We start from the raw sequence: 15,986 nt of genomic DNA, 5'->3' as shown, positions 1-15,986 counted from the left end.
CATCCGGCAGGGGGCGGGTTCATGACTGAGGAGGAGGTCTGATGCTGGCGTCCTCTGGACTCGTCTGAACCGGCCGGCTGGGGAACAGTCGTGGGGCTGAAGGCGGGGACACCGCGTCCATGGAGCCGGGACTGTTGAGGCCTGAAAGCAGAGTGCCGTGAGAATGGCATTTGCGGGCCATATGCCCCAGAGACAAAGGAAATAGCTCTTTTATTGAGAATTTGGGTACCGCAGCCCTTGTTAGGGGGTGCGGCAAATGAAAAAACAAAGGATTCTCCTCCCGGCCCTCCACCGGGGGACGGAGCAGTCTTACCACCTCCGGAGCTAACTTCTTGGACTCTGGGTGCGTTGTCTCAGGAGCGCCTGGGAGCCTTCCAGGTCCTCGAGGGGGTCCGTGAGACAGGGGGTGTGCGCTTCCCGCAGTTTGCTCGACGCTGGGGCTGAGAGCTGGGCCCGGGTTGAGGCAGAGCAGGAGCTTGTCTTCTGGCCGCGGGAGGACGCCCTCGGCGAGCAGACGGGGCATGGGCCGTGGCGGCAGGTTTGCAGCGAGGCATGATGTGAGAGATGGCCTCCATCTGCTTCTTTACCGTGGAGAACTGCTGGGCAAAGTCCTCGACGGTGTCGCCGAAGAGGCCGAACTGGGAGACAGGGGCGTTGAGGAAGCGAGTCTTGTCGGCTTCACGCATCTCGACCATGTTCAGCCACAGTTGACGTTCCTGGACCACTAGCGTTGCCATCGCCTGCCCGAGCGCTTGCACTGTGACCTTCGTCAAGGTCGGTCGCTGAGCGCAGTTCCAGCGTGTCGGGATCAGGGCCACCCCCGTGCATGTTGCGAAGTGCCTTGGCTTGGTGGACCTGCAGGAGAGCCATGGCATGCAGGGCGAAAGCGGCGCGTCCAGTGGCGCTGTAGGCCTTCGCTGTCAGCGAGGAGGTTGCTCTACAGGTCCGGGAAGGGAGTACGGGGCGACCTCGCCAGGTGGTAGGGGTACCGGGGCATAGATGGATCGCAATCGCCCTATCCCCCGCGTACCCATGGCGCGCTCCGCCGTCGAGGGTGGCGAGGGCGGACGAGCCTGTGGCGGTGTGACGAGTGGAGAGGGGTGCTCTCCACGAAGACGTCAGCTCGTCATGCACTTCCGGGAAAAACGGAACGGGGCGAGGCTGTGAGCGCGCGCAGACCCCAGGAACCAGTCATCCAGCCGTGATGGCAGTGGGGAGGATGGAGGGTTCCAATCCAAGCCCACGCTGTTGGCTGCCCGGAAAGCATGTCGGACATCTGTGCGTCAGCCTCAGCCTGGGCGTGCAAGCCCAGGCGGCAGCCCAGGGAGTCCTCTGCATCAGATGCCGCGCCCTCCGATGTCGCGGCGAGCTCATCGGCTTCCATCGCAAGAGGGTCGGCTGACTGGCTGTGAGGCGAGCCGCCGCCGCTCGAGCACGGACGGGAATCAATGAGCATGCTGGGGCGCTGGTGGTCCGAGGGGCGTACCGGCGAGCTGCACCCGCAGCCATCCCCAAATCGCCTCCATCGCCAGCCGCATCGTCCTCAATCCCGTGGGAAGAAGGAGCAATACGGGGCGGCTGGAGTGGCTTGCTCACGGTTGTAAGCAAGCCGCGACCACTAACGTTGTCATGGTCATGTTCTCGCAGTGAGAACATGAACCATCCACAAACGCAGCCTCGGTGTGATCGCTACCCAGACACACGAGACAGCACCTGTGGCCGTAGGAAGCGGAGAGCACTCTACGCATCCAGAAACAACACAGGGGCGGAAGGGCATCTTTATAAAGACGCGTCCTTAAAAGGACGTTCAACGCCGCTGTGTTTTGCTCTTTTAGAGGAAATTACTCTTTTAAATAAAATCACTCTTTTAGGGAAAAAACTTGTGAGAGTTTTTAAATCTGCACTGTCGATGTGCCCAGGGGCAGGAATGCACAGCCGTGCAAACAGGAGAAAGCCGCTGTTGTGTGCCGTGGAATCCAACAGTTATGCAGCAGAGGGATGACAGGAACTCAATGTGTAGTATGCAGCAGTTGCAGACACGACCATCGGCTCCGAAGAAATTTTCTGAATGAACTCCCGTATTTACACCGCTTAAATACCCGTATGTCCGGGGGCCGGACATGCAAATACTGGTTGCCAACTCTCATTGGCCTTTTTTCATAGTTCAGAGGTGAATATCGGTGCTCAAGAGAGACCCCTAGTGTCGCTTCTCTGACACAACGTGGAGAGAGCGACAGAAGGGGAACGTATTCTAAATACTTTGGATTACTTCTTCAGCACTGGTAGATTTTTTTCACTTGTTTTGACTATAAAAACTCTGCCCAGTACAGTAAGACAAAATACGCATGTTAAAAACACATTCTCTATATCAATTATGTAAATTGTAACTGTAGTGGAATATATATTTTGTATTTTAAATACGTAATCACGTTACATGTATTCTGTTACTCCCCAACGCTGTGTATAGGCTACACCAAGCACGAGACGGTACTAAAGATGTGATAACACCAACATTTATCTCCATACAATCCGCTTTTTCAAAATACTCCATATAATGTGTGGTTTCTGTTATTAAGTAAATAAAATTACTTGAAAATTGGTCTAATGGCACTTTATTGCTGTATATTCAGGATGATACTAATGTGTAGCATTACCTGGTGATATTTCTTGTAGGACGCTGTGACCGATAGCTGTAATGCCTGAGGCTTTCCTAAAAGCTCTTAGCTCAGCTAATACAGTGTGTAATTTCAGGTTTATGCGCAGTAATGTAGTGCTATATCTATCAGAGAGCTTTGCCGTTCATCACTCCCCACTGAGTGTAACCATTAAGATAGTGTTTTTTTCTGGCGATTGACGCTTGTTAAAGCATTGTGTTGGAGAGAGAAATGGGGCTTTTATTGGACGTGGTGTCGTACCTGTGATGGAGAGGAAAGCTCTGGCCTCTGCCGGCTTCACGCTGCTATCCAACAGTGAGGCTTCGCACACGTACATGCCCACATCGACACTCGTGGGGTTGTTGATGGTCAAGCGGCGGCTGAAGGAGCCCACGCCGCTGGCCACTTCCACGCTGTTTCTGCGCCACACCAAACTGAGCTTCTCAACCGGACTATGGAAAATGAAAGTGCATGGATGCTGAACAACATGGCTGTATGCCACCAAACATTAAGAATTAAGTTCATTTAGAGATGTGCCCTAGCAATGAGCACAAAAGCTCTGAAACATTGACATGCAAGTTATATCTGGCTCGAGACATTATCCTTGTTCTTATTTCATCATTTTCTGTCGTATATTTATATAATCCCAGTCAAAGTTTGGACACACCTACTCATTCTTTATTATTACAATTTTTCCACATTTTAAAGTAATTCTTAATTTAAACAATAATCATTTTAAAATAAATAATTAAAAGAATGGTAATTATGTAGTGACCAAAAATGTTTGAAAAATCAAAACAATTTCCTTCTTATAAATAAATAAATAAAGATAGAAACATACAAATAGTTTTATGTTGGCAGAAGCTTTTTTAAATCAAAATGTTTAACATATCATGAAAAACTAATTCAGTCAAATAGCCCCTGCTGAATTTTTTTTAAAAACAAATTTAAGGTGGTTTGCTGGTCTTAGCTGGTTTAAGGTTCTTTGCTGGTCTCTCAGCCTGATCAAGCTGGTGTTTAGCTGGTCAACCTGCTGGTCTCCTGAACTAACAGCTAAAGCCTGGTTAATTTCTCTTTGGTGAACAAACGCAGCAGCTTCTTTGAACGATTCTGATATTTATACTTAAGCTCAACGTCATTTAAAAAATGATTTTGGTTAAGGTGATGTCACGGAGTTTAACGTACTTTTCCAGCCACAATTAAAGCCACTAATGCAGTGTCACTTTGATTTATTAAACTTGTCACGGCCCCTTCCACTTTTAAAAACTCAAATTTCTGTCTCTACATATTCTTCATGCCCTCACTGTCTTAGTAGAGTTTGTGTTGCAAATCATATAAAAAGGTATACTTCCACACAATCTCTGAGAGACGGGCTACAAAGTTATTCATTTTAATGACAGTAACCTAGGTAACAACTGCTCAGCTGGCATGCGAGATTGCAAATAAAAACATTAAGTCCAAACAACACCCACGATTCATTTTAACCAATCATCGGCGCTCTTAAACCAGCCGAGTTCTCCTAGATCAAGAATTTCAGAGATGTGCACGAACTGGAGAAATATCACCAAACGAACACATTGGCAGAGCATAAACATCACTGCATTTCGACAACATTTGTATGTGATCCGTGCGAAGCCTGTTCAGCCAGTAAGTAAAAATAAACCTTTAGAAATGCCGAAAACCATAAAAGCAGACAAGCCTAAACAGTCCTTGGCCAGGCTGGGAGACCAACTAATTACCATAGGCAGGTTTTTTGCTTGTAGGGGTGTAACTAACATTTTGACTGGTAGTACAAATAAAAAGTGGCCAAAAATAACACAGAGTCAGACAGAGTCAAAGAGAGAGAAATCAGCTTCATTCATTGGCAAAGAAAACTTCACCAATGCTGGTAGGTGAGGCCTTAGCTGCTATTATCTTAATAGCCTTAAAATTGATGACTGTGAACCTGTTTGAGGTAAATTAATAGCAAATGGTTGGTAGTCCAGTTGGAAGCAATGTGATACATGCCATGATTTATAGCCACACTCACCGTGCATTAGCTACACACTCCAGTGTGACCTCACTCACTCCGGAAACCACCGTGGTGTTCCGAGGTGGGATTACAATCACTGGAGCCAACGGGTCTGCTGGGGCATCTGAATCTAACCATGAGAAAATTGGACAGAAAAGAGAATTTTAGACATTTACATCTACTGTATAAAACAACAAAAGCTATCCATTTGTTTGTGTTTGAAATAATTAATTATTCTAGTAAAAATATAAATAAATAATATAATGAATTGAATAATATAATACATGAAAAATAAAACAAAAGTATAGTTTGCACACTCATTGACCAAAACATATGTACAGTATGAACCAATTGGATACAAGACTATACAACAAGAAAGCGTATACTGTAGTCATTGGAACTTGTCAACTGAATTATATAAAATGACAGATTTAGAAACGTATTAAAAGGGATTTACCCTAAATCAGCTAACATGTGTTATGATTTTACCACTCTGAAACATACAAAAAGCCACAGTTCAGCTCTTAATGTTTTATGCTTATCTGGCACAGAATCAATTGAATAATTAATATTTTGGCACTGGTCCTGTGGCATGCTCCTTACCCCCTCATTCGACTCTTATATGCAATCATTCTTACATGAGAATATGCTTTTTACATTTTTAACAAGTATTTCTCTCAGCTAATTGTAAAAAATAAAGGCTGCCTATTAAATCAGCTTCATTCTTTCAAAAGGAGAATAGAGAATATCTAAAATATTGAAATAAAATGATAATGAGGATTTAAATAACTGAGTTGAATGCTAGAATCAAGCCTTTGAAGTTGAATTTGATGAAATGCACGAAGGAGTTACAGTAACTCAACTGAACTACATTTCCTTTCTTAAAGTTTGCTCTCTTTAAACTCATCAGAAACTTCATGCAGTACCACATATAGTCCTTTTAGTCTTAAAAGAGATGGACCCTTCCATTTATTTTTTTATGTCAAGGATTATCACATATTCATGATAGGGGGACCACATATAATAATAAATTGACCCTAATTTGCATCCTGGGGGCTGCATTCCCTTTACATTTACATGCAGCTTAATTATCCATTAATAATCCTGATCCTTTGGACTTAAACTTCAGCTAATATTATGATACTGCAGTTTGAAGTATTCTTAAACAGAAAATACATATTTCTCCATGTCAAAACCATAAAGACCATGAGGACAATCTCAAATAATTTAGTAATCTTCAGTGATATTAGCATTGTACATCTTGTCCTCTGTGTTGTGACCCTTGTTTTAGTATGAGGCTTTCAACAACCCCTTTCCACAAAATGTAAGCTAAATCTATATTCTCACACATCACAACGTGAACTCTAATGTAAACTCTCAAACAGAGAGTAAAGAAGAATGCAGTAATAAAATGTGTTTCTTCTACTGAATCCTCCAGCGGCCTCTCCTGTCGGGAACAGCCGAGGCCAAAACAGATTGCATGGGACACAGGGGCCTCCCTCCCTCTGTATTTGCAGATGGGGCAACAGCAACACTTTGCAATACATTAAGATTTAATTGGAAGACTCATATTTGTTCTTGGAGCAGCGAGAGCGAAAATCCTGTGGTGTGATCATATGTGAGCCGTGAAGTGCGTTTCAGTGGATCTGATTGGCAGACAGCGAGTCTCTTGCCTCTAGATGCCTCGTTCTGCTTCAGTGCATACCCACTGAGCAAGCGACGTCTGTGGACATACAAAACAGGTTGATATCTCGTCCGTCCGTCCAGGCCATGATCTGAACGTCCATTGACAGCCAGAATTAGTCGATAAATGACGTGAATAAAGATGTCCAATCTGGCCACAATCTAAACGTCCACTGACAGCCAGAACTAGTTCAGAAAAGACGTTCATACTGACTATAATCTAAACGTCCATTGACATCCAGAATTAGTTGATGAATGACGTGAATAAAGATGTCCAATCTGGCCACAATCTATAGGTCCACTGACAGCCAGAACTAGTTCAGAACAGACGTTCATACTGGCTATAATCGGGACGTCCGCTGACATCCAGAATTAGTCGATGAATGACGTGAATAAAGATGTCCAAATTGGCCACAATCTAAACGTCCGTTAACATCCAGATTTAGTCAATAAATGACAGAAAATATGTTAAGGCCACAATCGAAACGTCATTTATTTATTAAATGCTTGTAGAAGAAAACTACAACAAGTTTGCAAGTACAACAAAAAAATATAACAACCATCGTCATTGTCATAACATTACAACCATAGCTACTCCAGAGTCCCTCAGTCCAGACTAATTTCCTAAAGTCTTTCAATCCAGATTAAGTGCCAAGTCCTTAAACAAAGCCACTGTTCTTATAGCTTTTAAGTTTAGACTCAAAATACATTTTCATTTCATCTATAAATCTTTAAAAAGAGGATTGCATTTAGAAAATTTACATTTGTGAACGTACAGAACAATCAGAACAGAATGAACAGAAAAATAAGGTTTATAAAATAAATATCACTTTTCTTTTCACATTCATGAAAACCAAAAATTAAATTTCTATATGTAAATTCAAAGTTAGGATTCACATAACATTTGATAAAATCACAAATGTCACACCAAAATGTCACTGTGAAAGAGCAGTTCCAAAATAAATGTAACGTATCTCAGGTTTCTATGAACAGAAAGAAGGGTAATGTAATTCTTAAGTCTTTTGAGAGAGCACTTATCTGGGTAAAACCTATGAATTAACTTAAAGGTAATTTCTGTAATTTTTTTGGTATTTATGAGGTAATGTCCAAGCTTTTTTCCACGGAATGTCACTTACAGAACCATTCCAATAAGAAATTAGGCTACGGCATAGAAACAGACTCCTCCCGAAACAAGACTAAATTATTGTTTTTTTGATGAAGAATGGCATTGTTTACCTACAAATGTCTTACCCACATCCACTGAGCAAAGAGATGAAAAAGAAAATCCTTTATAAAGCATGATAACTCCTTGTGGCACTGCATCAGCCACGATTGCAAACTCTTTTGGAGTAACAGGAATTCCATGCTTTACCAAGAACTCAGAATAATTAAAAATGGAACCATTTTGATTGAAAAGTTGAGTCCATTACATTTTTAAATTATAGCACTTCGCCAGCAAGTTTTTTTTTTTTTTGGGCAGTTTTTAAAGTTTGCTTGCTAACATAAACTGGCTGGCAGACACCTTGCAAATAACCTCACACTTATCACCTCTGAAAGGGTCACAACACCACAGGAGCGACATAGCGTGGAGTTGAAGTGTGTCCATGTATGCATCTTGGCTAAAGGGTTTTTGTATCCCCAGTATCACAATTATGTATTGCATTCAACCTTCTCTACATAATTTAATTATTTTGGTCACCTTGCTCTTTTAAACATTCCCTTTAGGCAGTTCAGTCAGCATGGGGAAAGCAGTGGCGGGATGACTTTACTGATTTTTTATGATCTCTGAGATGTATAGAGGATACAGGCAGGTTGGCACAAATAGACAGATCTAGATGACATAGTCCCTCAAACTCAAGGCAAGGAATAAACCAAATAACTGTCAATAAATAGATTTGGGCTATGTGAAACTGAAAACATGTGATTTATAGCCACATGATTTTTGGGAACTGGGAATATGGCTAGGGGACAAAGGCAGATGGTGACACTTCTTCCAGTCCATATGGACTATATTTATTCTAAAGTTTTATATAAAATTACATTTATATTCTAGAAAAAGTGATTCATTTATTGTCTTTTTTATTCGGTCATTGTCTTTGTTTGAGGGTGATGGGTAACTATTTCCACTTAGGCTATATTGGGCCTGTAGTGCTCTTTGAAGGCCAGGGGTTCCAAAAGAGACACCTTGACCCATTCAGCAACATGGGACCAAGCCCAAATATGTGTGAAATATGTTTAAAATCAATTTCACCCATAACAATTTTACTCCTCCAAATGTCAGCCTTTTAAATTTACATTTGTCCATTTTTTTTTTTTTTTTTGCCTATATTGTTTTGTTGTTATTTGTTTTTTTATTATGTGTATGCTGCTTAGTAAAAGTATATAAAAAAAACTGATATAAGCATACCGTAGATGTTTTTCGGATAATAGTGTTTTTTTTCTTTCGTTTGTTTCTTATTAAGTGTGGTGGAAAAGGCGGTTATTGGATACTCCTTCCGGTTTCAAGTAGATTGTGATATCCCTCCCCTGTGAAAAATAGTTCTACCTTTATAGTGATAATAAATAATAGGGACTGTGTGTCAAGTATATTATTTTGAACCAATTTTTATACTTTTATAACATGATACTGAGATTTTTTTATATTGATCAAACATGCTCGAAATAAAAATTTCTCCAGTTCTGTGGCGGACGGATATGTGACTACAATCCGCGCAGCATGCTCCGCAGTCCGCACCAAGGAAGGCTGTCTTCTTCACGTCGTGTCGCTGTCTCGTGTAGCACTTGACGTCCCCATCAAGGACTTTGTAAGTATGTTGTAATATTGGTAATACTAATAGTGAGTGATTCCCGAAATGTTATCATAAAGTTTTTTGCGTTAGTCCCAGTTGGTCCAGCTAAGTCATCATTCAAAGATTTGTTCCTCTAAATTGACGTGCTAGCTACTCAAGCTAGCTCAGTTGGCGCCAATCGGCCTCAAACGGCCTCAAACTGGACTTTCTATGGCAAGCCGTTTTAACATTTAATAATTGAAACCGACTAATGTCTATTTTCATGCTACTAGTAACGTTACTTATTTTTTAGATACTAGTATCTATTCCATTAATTACTAGTTATTCATTAGCTATTAGTGCTTATTCTTTAGCTATGACTAGTCAGAACGGCCACTGTAGAGTTCAATTAAAAATCTTGCTAGTAAAATAAATAATCTTGCTAGTAACATTTGGAGTCGGGGGTGGTGGCTGTAAATGAATATATTGTGGACCTTACAGCAGCCACATTTTGTTAATTGTTTACTGTTTTAACAAAATTTTATAGCACTTTTATTTATAACTTTACTGTTCTGGCGTTTAAGTTTTATTATATTATTGTGTTAATTTATACTTGACTGTTCTGGCTTTAAGTTTGGGTAAAATTTGTAATAAAAATATATTTTCAGATTTAAATAATTTATTTCTTGGAGTGATCAGTTTGTTTTACAGGAATATGTTAAGCAGTTTATTACAATTATATTGATAATATATAAAAATGCAAGACTAGTATATACACTACACATTTATTCAATTGAATATTCAATATTATCAATATTCTTTAAAATCTAATTTAGGTCTATGGTCTGTGTGTCTGCAGTTTCATGACATGACAACCATTAACAATGAGTATCTGGGTTTTTCACAGTGAGAACTAACTCACTGCCACTGTTTTAAAGTAAAAACATTTTAAAGTTGGATCCTTGCAAATATGCACAGATGGGATTTCCATGTCAGTATGGGTCTTTAACAGTCTTCTTTGACATTTCTACTACAGAAAACGTGTCTAATACAACTTTTATTCTGGCTGCCTTTAGATGTCTTAACAATTACGTCTGTAGCACGTCTTTAATTGATGTCTAAACAATGTCCAGAAAAGATGTATAAAAACCTTAATTCTGGCTCCTGTGAGGACGTCTTCTGGATGTCTAACAATTACGTCTGTAGCACGTCTTTAATTGACGTCTATACAATGTCCAGAAAAGACGTATAAAAGCTTTCATTCTGGCTCCTGTGAGGATGTCTTCTGGATGTCTAACAATTACGTCTGTAGCACGTCTTTAATTGACGTCTATACAATGTCCAGAAAAGATGTATAAAAACCTTAATTCTGGCTCCTGTGAGGACGTCTTCTGGATGGCTAACAATTACGTCTGTAGCACGTCTTTAATTGACGTCTATACAATGTCCAGAAAAGACGTATAAAAAACTTTCATTCTGGCTCCTGTGAGGATGTCTTCTGGATGTCTAACAATTACGTCATTTAGACGTGTTCTAGACGACTTTTTGCTCGCTGTGTAAGTTTCCTCACCTGTGGCCATGGGAGGCAATAATTTGACCACATTCATCAGGGATCCAATAAACCACACAACTCCCTCTTTTTACCACATGATCACTGGCATTATTGGACAATGTTTTATTTAGTTAAAAAAAAAATATCCAGAAAGCATGAACATTTTTCTTTGGGTTTTTCCTTTATCTATGTAAATTACATTGGATAATGAATATTAGGTTACATGATCTCCTCTTAGTATGCCTGTTATCTTGGCTGAGTCTTGTGTTCAAATAATTGAATTAAGAATGTTGCTGGCCTGCTGAATGTGTTCTTTGTATATCTAGCATGAGTTATCAAGTGAATTTAGCCTCCTTTGCCTTTCTACTAACATTTTTGCTCAGTGCTTTCAAGGATGTTCCACAATAGCACACTTAGGAAGAGTTTACCCTGAACGTGGAACGTGTGTTGTACAGAAATTTACAACAAACTGCCAGTCTCACCAGTCATTGTAACATTTAAGCAGCTTGTAAACCAAACATTTTGCCATGAACACCAAAATTCTGATGGTCGTAGTCCAAAGAGCAGGTTACAGCAATCAAATTTCCTTTCAAAGTCATAGATCACACAAAAGTGAAAAATCTGTCATTATTAATCACCCGTGTGTCCTTCTAAAGGCCCAAGTATACTTCGGTTGACCGCGTTCTGTATCGGATCATGCCCGGTGGACCGCGTTGCTTTCCTGAGTATTCTCCATTGACCATGAGTCACCTTTGTGACTGCTTTGTGATACTTTTTTAGTGGAGTCAAAGGCCGGCGCATGTGCCAGCGATGCACACAGATGATGATCCACGGGTCGAAGAAATCTGGGCAGCGTGCGGTCAGGACTGGCTTATGATGAAATTTACATCACGCATGTTGTATGCGGAGCGATCAGCATCGCAGACAAGCATACTCAGGCCTCAAGTTTCTTTCTTCTGCATAGCACAAAAGGAGATATTTTAAATAGTGCTGTCACCGTTAATGCATTGACGCATATAATTAATTAAAAATGTTTAACACGTACATTTTTTCTTAATTGCGATTAAGGCATGCACCGATTTGGCATTAGATTCTAACATTTTATTCAGCTCCGTGTGAGTTCTGAACACTGGTTAGAGGACGGAACCCTTGCGATGTGTCCAGCGGGGACATTACACTCGTATACACATTACACAACAGCAAAAAGGCTGTGTCTCGCTGTGTCTGCGTGGCATTTGTCGGCCACATACGTCATTGAGGCTGTCTCCTTTCAGAAAAGCGAATGGGACACTTCGAATACTTTCATGGGAATTCGGAGGATGCATGAGGTGTATCCTTCGTGCGCACTCACAACCCACAAGTCTTTGCTTCAACGGAAATGTTTAAAAAAAATATGCTCGTAAATATGATGTTCAAACGCAAGGAATGTTTATTACCATGTTCAAGTACCTCAGTAGATGGGTGCAGAGTAAATAACATATGTAATTATAGAAATATATAATCAAAATAAAGTATTAGACTAAAAGAACACCTGTAAAATATATTTTCTTACAAAGGCTGTCTTGTTTAAACGAGGCTTGTTTAAAGGAGGGCACTCAGTAAACTGCAGCCTTCAAAGGACGCGACCTCAAGAGGATGCATACTTCCAAACGAGACACAACCACACACACACACACGCAACAGTGAGTCCGTGCTGGAGAAAAAACCTCTTATAAAACAAACGCTGATGGGAGTTGTGACAAAAGTTAAGTCCTTTTGTGTCTTTTGTAAGTCAGCATTTTACCACATAAGCATATAAATTCTCACAAGCATGCAGCTTGTTCTCCCATGGAGGGTCTGTTGACGCTCTGCTCATATTTAGCATAATTTCAACTTTGTACCCATTGCCGTCGAGATTCTGAAGCATCAGCTAATGACTACCAGACAATCTGGATGAATTATATTTCCATCGGCAGTGCCAGCACTAAAAGCAGAACAAGACGCGCTTTTCATATGGAGTTCAACGTGGCACTTGCTGCCCTGAAACAAATCATGTGCTTTCCATATCCAAAGTGAAAAGACAGCATGATGATGATAATTATTAAAGAGGATGAAGGTTTAAGAGACTTAATGCACATTGCAATGAATAGTAGGCCTAGTTCTATCAATCAGTCAACATCCTACTAAGACTTTGGTAAATGTTTAATGTTACTTGAATTGCTGCTATTTTAGTGAATGTTTGTGTCTTTGTACCGTGGAGTTTGGAAAATGTTAATACTGTATTATGGTAACATATTCTTTTGTTCTGTTGTGTTGTTCTTCTCAAAGAAGGAAATAAATGCATATTGACAGGAAATAAGTATATATAGTAAAAAAAAAACATTTATCTGATATTAATCCAGATTAACTAAGAAAAATCATGAGATTAATCGAAATTAAAAAATGTAATCTACTGACAGCACTAATTTTAAATAATGCTGAAATGCTGATTTCCATAGAATAGCAGGAGATAGTATCTTAATTTAACCTTTATAAACAGCCTGCAAACGTGTTATAAAATAGCCCATGTGACTCGTCCGTCATATTCCATGTCTTCTGAAGACATACGATTATTTTGTATGATGAGCAGACAGAAATTAAAGTCATAATTCACTCTCACATGCAGTCAAATCATTGGTAAACTCTCTAAAACAATAACATTAAAACTATCATGATGTTTTGTCTCGAAACACTCAAGAATCAATGAGGTTTGATGTTATTGACATGTCACTAAATTATATTTACAGAGTTAATGAATTGATTTGATAATGAATAACAAAACTTCATTCTGTTCTTCACATAAAGTGAACATATGCCTTCAGAAGACTTGGAATAAATACTTATAAGTAAGTAATGACAGATATATATATATATATATATATATATATATATATATATATACACACACAATTATTGTTTCTTCCTGAAAACTCACCTTACCCAGTGGCTTATTTTACCTCGGTCTCTCCTATATAGAAGCCATAACCAGACATTCAGGATAGGGGACACCAAATGTCATAGTTGGAATAACTGAAGCCCCTAAACACTCTAGTACTTTTCATTCATTAGAAAAGAGCCATGCATAACGACCGGAATGATGGTTTTTATCTGTATGACAACTTACATTGTTATACATGTATTTTAGCTAACACACTGTTGTGCAATAAAAATAGTCTCCCTTGGTGGGTTTTTGCAGTTTGGTTTTCTGAAATATCTTACCATATGATCCACGGTACTTCTTGTTCACTGTCTGGCAGCAAAAGCAAAAAGAGAGGAGAAATACCAGCCAACACAATGAATAGTATCAACCAATCATAGTCCTAAATGGATAGATCATCCAAAATGAAAATCATCACCATTCAACCTCACGCTGTTCCAAACCCATTTGAGTTACTTTCCTCCATGAAATACAAAAGGAGATATTAGGCAGAATGTTAGTCTCAGTCTTCATTCACTTTTAAATGCATCTTTGAATGAAGTGAATGGTGACTAAGCTTGTCAGTTCCTAACATACTTCATTGCATCTCCTTATATATTCAACAGAAGAAAGAAAGTCATATGGGTTTGGAACAACATGAATGTAAGTAAATGAAAGAATTTGACATCTTTAACTGTAACCTTATCCATAAAATCAGATGGCACTGATTGGTTAAGAGGAATGTTTCAGGATCAGCATAGAAAGCTAAAGGAACTATCCAGAGATTAATAAAAGTTCAGATCAATCTACAGCATTTGTTAATTATTCAAATGTGAAAAAAAGACCATAACATATTAAAACATGATTTGAAAAATTACTTGCTGCACAAGGGCAATCTAAAGTATATGTCCTTCTATATTTGGGTGTTTTTCAGCAACATAACAACACTGAGACTCAAAGAGAGATAATGTACAAGTACATGACCTACAGTTAATTGCTGTAGAGATGTGGAGGAACAGGCCGGAGCAGCCTCTCAAGGCTGGAAAGAATTGGGGAGACAATAAATAGCAGCGGAGGGGTGAAGACGTCCTTGTTATCCTCCCCTAAATCTGTCGTAGTCTTAATTTACACAATGCCTAATGAATTCTTATGAACCGTGAAAAGGTGATCTGATAACACATCTATTTAAAAAAAAAAAAACAGCAAGCAGAACAGCTGGCAGATTGACTGGCAAAAAAGACACAAAAGCTATAAAATATTCATTGATTCAGGGTCTGGGGAGAACTTCAAGGCACATATAGGAGTTTCTACAGAAGGTACTGTCACACAAACAGAGCCAGATGAGTGAGACTTGAGGAAAAAAAATATTCGCATTTGTAGATAATGCCCAGGAGAGAAACATTTGCTTTGTTGTTGAACAAATGGTTTAGTATGGACAGCAGATACTCTGTGCAGATGTAAAAGGAGTCAACAGAGGCAAACAGAAGAGATCCACCTGCACGCTGAGGACAGGAACCCACGCGCCAATAAGATGCGTGATTTCCAGCAGTGCTCGGCCCTCTGAATCCTTGAGATCTGGGAGTCTGAGGGTCTTGAGGGTCTATTAAATGAACCAGTCCAGTACAGAGACATGGTTCCCACACTAATTGTCCAATACATTTCCATGAAATTGCCATGACATTTCCAGTGATTAATTTGTGATTACTGGATGGAGATTTTTAAAAATCTTTTAATAGAAATTGTTGGGTGGATGTTATACAATCAAAGCCAATCAGAAGTAACTGATGGTCAATATACACTTATGAGGAGCAGGATTTTGGATCAATGAGAGTTCACATTGGGCAGAGCTACCCAGTTTGATGTGGCAGGATTACAAATCAAGCAATTGAAAAAATCTCCAGTCGCTTAATGTGACAGTGTAATACCCACAAAAAAAACTGACTAATGTGATTGGGCCATTCCATGTCAACTCAACCAGAGGTCTCCAGTTCAGGTTTTGATTTTTTTTTCTTCTGGTAAAAGCAATACATAAATGATGATCAAAGCCAAAATATAAAATGTCATTGATCAAAATTTACTTGGTAATCCATTACTTAGTTAAGTGGGGACAACATTACAATTTTCGCCTATGATTTTGAAGCAAAACTAAAAAGTGGCAATGTCATTATTTTATTTTACACTGAAATTGGTAGGTCTGTAACTAAAATCAGTTGACTTCAGCACTCCTTGTTTCATTTTGACAATGGTCAAAGATTTAAATAAAAATACACCTGCTTTGTGTTGTTTTTCCAGAGTTGAGTGCTACAACTCAAAAATAATTAAATATATCTTTAAATCATTTTAGATTGTGGTTCAAAATTAACTTTCCTTTTTATGTCTTTAT

General features: G+C 39.6%; 1 protein-coding gene across 4 annotated transcripts in view; it reads right to left on the bottom strand.

The window, feature by feature from the left end:
* LOC127647329 (protein sidekick-1-like) overlaps positions 1-15,986 on the bottom strand; it is a 474,624-nt gene that overhangs the window by 143,811 nt on the left and 314,827 nt on the right. For all 4 annotated transcript variants that reach the window (XM_052131502.1, XM_052131501.1, XM_052131503.1 and 1 more), the window contains exons 6-7: positions 4,684-4,795; positions 2,916-3,106 (exon numbers count right to left, since the gene is read on the bottom strand). In XM_052131502.1, the coding sequence (XP_051987462.1) occupies positions 2,916-3,106; positions 4,684-4,795 (303 nt within the window). The remainder of the gene's footprint in view (positions 1-2,915; positions 3,107-4,683; positions 4,796-15,986) is intronic.

Source organism: Xyrauchen texanus, chromosome 8 (assembly GCF_025860055.1).
Source record: "Xyrauchen texanus isolate HMW12.3.18 chromosome 8, RBS_HiC_50CHRs, whole genome shotgun sequence".
Lineage (NCBI taxonomy): Eukaryota > Metazoa > Chordata > Actinopteri > Cypriniformes > Catostomidae > Xyrauchen > Xyrauchen texanus.
This window is presented reverse-complemented; position numbering and strand designations above follow the sequence as displayed.